The sequence below is a fragment of the Neoarius graeffei genome, chromosome 17 (assembly GCF_027579695.1).
Source record: "Neoarius graeffei isolate fNeoGra1 chromosome 17, fNeoGra1.pri, whole genome shotgun sequence".
Classification (NCBI taxonomy): Eukaryota; Metazoa; Chordata; class Actinopteri; order Siluriformes; family Ariidae; genus Neoarius; species Neoarius graeffei.
In genome coordinates, this window is record NC_083585.1 from 49,338,408 (window position 1) to 49,344,000 (window position 5,593).

The 5,593-nt window shown below is 37.9% G+C and overlaps 1 protein-coding gene across 1 annotated transcript; it reads left to right on the top strand.

Moving 5' to 3' along the window:
- The first annotated feature begins 4,289 nt into the window (after positions 1-4,289).
- On the top strand, positions 4,290-5,240 carry LOC132901200 (olfactory receptor 51I1-like). Its single transcript, XM_060943538.1, has one exon. The coding sequence runs from the start codon at positions 4,290-4,292 to the stop codon at positions 5,238-5,240; it is 951 nt and encodes a 316-aa protein (XP_060799521.1).
- The last annotated feature ends 353 nt before the right edge of the window (positions 5,241-5,593 follow it).

The following is a 5,593-nucleotide window of genomic DNA, read 5'->3' on the forward strand; positions in this document are numbered from 1 at the left end:
CTACTGGGGGGTATTCCAAGTAGTTGATTAAGAGACAAACCTGAGTAAGTTAACCTGGAGGCAGTGGTTAACCTGTTGATGGAAGAGCCCTTTGTGAGAATGATGCTTCCAGGCTGTTCTATTATAAGGTTTACCATTAAGCGTAACTTGCCCAGGTTTGTCACTTAGCCATATTCTTGGAATACCCCTCTGGCCTTTTGAGATGTTTTAGTTGCCCTGACAAGTTAAGGTTGAAAAAATATCTATCTTCCAAAAAAAGACTGCTTTACTGGATGCACTAGTTTAAGAAGGGAATAAGCAGGGGGGCAGCAGATAGTTGATTTGTGTGTTTACAAAGAGCTCAGTGTTGTAAGGTGCTCTACTCACGTGTTTTTACATAAATACTTGTATGTGGCCTACTGGGGGCTATTGCAAGTAGTTGATTAAGAGACAAACCTGAGTACCATAAGTTAACCTGGTGGCAGTGGTTAACCTGATGATGGAAGAGCCCTTTGGCTTTGTGAGAAGGATGCTTCCAGGCTGTTTTATTACAAGGTTTACCATTAGGCTTAACTTACCCAGGTTTGTCACTTAGCCATATTTTTGGAATACCCCTTTAGCCTTTGAGATGTTTTAATCGTGTTTTTTTTTTTTTTTTTCATATGGTAAACACTTGTATGGCCATTTATGTCCTTGTACTGCTGCTTCAGCCAAAGAAATTGTGCCCTTAATTTTAAATGTTTGAAATAATATAAACAATATGATATTCAAACTTTTGACTGCTTTCTTTAATATACACAATACTTGTACTTTTACTTTCAGGACTTGAGTAGTAATTTTTAAAATACTTCGACTTGCGGGGGCGGCACGGTGGTGTAGTGATTAGCGCTGTCGCCTCACAGCATGAAGGTACGGGTTCGAGCCCTGTGGCCCACGAGGGCCTTTCTGTGTGGAGTTTGCATGTTCTCCCCATGTCTGCGTGGGTTTCCTCCGGGTGCTCCGGTTTCCCCCACAGTCCAAAGACATGCAGGTTAGGTTAACTGGTGACTCTAAATTGACCGTAGGTGTGAATGTGAGTGTGAATGGTTGTCTGTGTCTATGTGTCAGCCCTGTGATGACCTGGCGACTTGTCCAGGGTGTACCCTGCCTTTCGCCCGTAGTCAGCTGGGATAGGCTCCAGCTTGCCTGCGACCCTGTAGAACAGGATAAAGTGGCTAGAGATAATGAGATGAGATGAGACTTCGACTTGCAATAGTTAAGTACAAAACATTTTGAATACTTTAGGACTTCCACTTAAGTATGGTGTTTAAAGAACACTTCAACTTCTACTCACGTCACTTTTTTGATATAGTACTTGTACTTCTTCTCCACTCCTCTACTCCAGTACTTTATACATCTCTGCCTATCGACATATTTTGTTGATAGCCTGAATAAATTTTTGACCTTGCTTCACATTTTCAATTCATAACCTCAACTTAATAAAGTTCAATTGCAATTTTCTCTGCAACCTGACAGGCTGATGGCTACAATTTAAACACAGAGATATTGAGATGACAGCCAATTAAGTTGCATGCTGGAGTTTACACCACAAGACATCTAGATTGGGATTTATAATGTGTAATTTTCCCCTATTAATATCCATCTATCCATCCATCCATTATCTGTAACTGCTTATCCTGTTCTACAGGGTGGCAGGCAAGCTGGAGCCTATCCCAGCTGACTATAGGTGAGAGGCGGAGTACACCCTGGACAAGTCGCCAGGTTATCGCAGGGCTGATACAGAGACAAACAACCATTCACACTCACACCTACGGTCAATTTAGAGCCACCAATTCATCTCACCTACAGTACATGTCTTTGGACAGTGGGGGGAAACCAGAGCACCCGGAGGAAACCAATGGAGACATGGGGAGAACATGCAAACTCCACAGAAAGGCCCTCTCCGGCCACTGGGCTTGAACCCAGGACCTTCTTGCTGTGAGGCAAAAGTGCTAATCACTACACCACCATGCCCCCCCGCATTAATAATATTATTTTAATCATTTTCAGTGGAAATATCAGAGGCATTGTATGGCAAATCTTATTAATGTGGAAACATTGTTTGATGGCAGATTGTGCCTTAAATGATTAAATAACAAATATCACAGCTGCTACTACAACTACTGTCTGAAATCCACATGGAGGACATTAGAAAGGATTAGAATAAATGGTTAGAACAGCAGCTCCAATACAACAGCAAGCATCATACAACACTAATTACATACAGTAACTGCATACAGTATTTAACCTTATATTTCTAAGGGACATGTAAAAGGTTATATATATATATATATATATATATATATATATATATATATATATATATATATATATACATACATACAGTGATGCTTGAAAGTTTTTGAGCCCTTTAGAATTTTCTATATTTCTTCATAAATATGACCTAAAACACCATCAGAATTTCACACAAGTCCTAAAAGTAGATAAAGAGAACCCAGTTAAACAAATGAGACAAAAATATTATACTGGGTCATTTATTTATTGAGGAAAATGATCCAATATTACACATCTTTGATTGGCAAAAGTATGTGAACCTCTAGGATGAGCAGTTCATTTGAAGGCGAAATTAGAGTCAGGTGTTTTCAATCAATGGGAGGACAATCAGGTATGAGTGGGCACTCTGTTTTATTTAAAGAACAGGAATCTATCAAAGTCTGATCTTCACAACACATTTGTGGAAGTGTATCATGGCTCGAACAAAGGGGATTTCTGACGACCTCAGAAAAAGTGTTGTTGATGCTCATCAGGCTGGAAAAGGCAACAAAACTATCTCTAAAGAGTTTGGACTCCACCAATCCACAGTCAGACAAATGGTGTACAAATGGAGGAAATTCAAGACGATTGTTACCCTCCCCAGGAGTGGTCGACGAACAAAGATCACTCCAAGAACAAGGCATTTAATAATGGGTGAGGTCACACAGGACCCAAGGGTACCTTCTAAGCAACTGAAGGCCTCCCTCTAACTGGCTAATGTAAATGTTCATGAATCCACCATCAGGAGAACACTGAACAACAACGGTGTGCATGCCAGGGTTGCAAGGAGAAAGCCACTGCTCTCTAAAAAGTACATTGCTGCTCATCGGCAGTTTGCTAAAGATCACATGGATAAGCCAGAAGGTCATTGGAAAAATGTTTTGTGGATGGATGAGACCAAAATAGAACTTTTTGGTTGAAATGAGAAGCGTTATGTTTGGAGAAAGGAAAACACTGTATTCCAGCATAAGAAACTTATCCAATCTGTGAAACATGGTGATGGAAGTATCATGGTTTGGGCCTGTTTTGCTGCATCTGGGCCAGGATGGCTTGCCATCATTGACTGAACAATGAATTCTGGATTATACCAATGAATTCTAAAGGAAAATGTCAGGACATCTGTCCATGAACTGAATCTTGAGAGAAGGTGGGTCATGCAGCAAGACAATGACCCTAAGCGCACAAGTCGTTCTACCAAAGAATGGTTAAAGAAGAATAAAGTTAATGTTTTGGAATGGCCAAGTCAAAATCCTGACCTTAATCCAATCGAAAAGTTGTGGAAGGACCTGAAGCCAGCAGTTGATGTGAGGAAACCCACCAACATCCCAGAGTTGAAGCTGTTCTGTATGGAGAAATGTGCTAAAATTCCTGCAAGCCGATGTGCAGGACTGATCAACAGTTACCAGAAATGTTTCGTTGCAGTTATTGCTGCACAAGGGGGTCACAACAGATACTGAAAGCAAAGGTTCACATACTTTTGCCACTCATAGATATGTAATATTAGATCATTTTCCTCAATAAATAAATGAACAAGTATAATATTTTTGTCTCATTTCTTTAACTGGATTCTCTTTATCTAATTTTAGGATGTCTGAAAATCTGATGATGTTTTAGGTCATATTTATGCAGAAATATAGAAAATTTTAAAGGGTTCACAAACTTTCAAGCACCACTGTATATTGTAATCCATGATGTTATCTTATTCTTCTAACATTTATGGACATAATGTCTTAATATGAGCTATATATCTTAAGTTTGAGATCAGATTCAAGTTGCTTATATTCTCAGGTGACATATGAGTCACGAGACACTTGCATGGTCGTGGGAGGACAGAAATGGATATAAATGGACCATGCCACATTCCTCTCTTCACAAAATTGGATATTTTGTAAGGTGAGTCTGAGGGTAAAGCCATTATAAATGAAAATAAAAAAGAACATGTCCATGGACAAATCAGGAACTGTTCTGGCACCTTTTTTGTCTTCCACAGGTTTTGAATGGAGCAACAACTTTCCAATAACACATTCAGTTTCAACCTTCAAATTGCCAGATTTGATGTTCCTCCTCAAGCCATTTATCCTGTTTTTATTCTTGGAGCTCTGATCTATTTGTTTTCAGTGTTCTGTAATGTAGCAATTCTAGCATTGATTGTTACCCAGAAAAGCCTTCATCAACCAATGTTTTACATTATGTTCAGCCTTCCTTTGGCAGATTTAATGGCAATTACATGTGCCTTACCCAGAGTGCTTCTGGATATTGTAACCCAAACAAATACGGTCTACTATCCAACTTGTGTCCTGCAGGGGTTTTTGCTTCATTTGTCTGGAAATAGTATACCTTTTATCCTGGCAGCCATGTCATTTGATCGCTATATAGCAATATGCAAGCCACTGAGGTATAACTCTATCATGAGTCCATACACAGTTGGTGCTGTGATGGCTCTGGTTTGGGGCCTTGACATTGCCTTGATTGTTGTATTGTTTGCCCTTCAGGCAAGACTTCCAAAATGTAAGACGATCATTTTTAATGTGTATTGTAGCAATAATACACTTTTAATGCTGTCATGTGGTGGTGACCTAACTGTCAACAATATTTATGGATTAGCTATAACTGGATTTGGTCAGGGCCTTGGTGTGACTTTTCAATTATTCTTCTATTTACGAATTCTAAAAGCCTGTGTTTTCCACACACAAAGTGATGCTAGAAGTAAAGCTATAAATACGTGTTTAGCACAGATAATTACATTTGTTCTGTTTGAAATCATTTCAGCCTTTACTATACTTTCATATCGTTTTCAGAATATAACACCCACTGCACAAAAAATATGTGGCATGCTGATTTTCACACTTCTTCCAGTTTTTAATCCAATTATATATGGAATGAAAACAAGAGACATCAGAAATTCACTCATCATAGTTTTGAAAAAGCAAAAGGTAGCATTTAAATAATTTTGAAACAAATGTTTTTTTGTTTGTTTTTTGTTTTGTATGAGCATAACACAGTTTATTTTTGTTTGCTCTGTTTAAATATAATAGTTTTTAATCTGCTATGACCTCTTTAAATGTATAATTCAAACAAACACACAAAAGATCAATTTTCTTTTTGTCTACCCTGGGTATATTTTGATATACTTATTTCCTCTGAATGAATCTGAATTGAATGAATTAATTTATTTTTTTTATTTTTGAATGAATGAATGAATGAATGAAAGAATGAATGAATTATTTTTTTATTTCGAACATGTATAAAAAATGTATGTAACTATTTGTACATACAAAAAAAAAGAAAATGAGAAATTCAT

Coding starts and splice junctions, on each gene's coding strand:
- LOC132901200 (XM_060943538.1), top strand. CDS start 4,290: ATGGAGCAACAACTTTCCAATAACACATTCAGTTTCAACCTTCAAATT.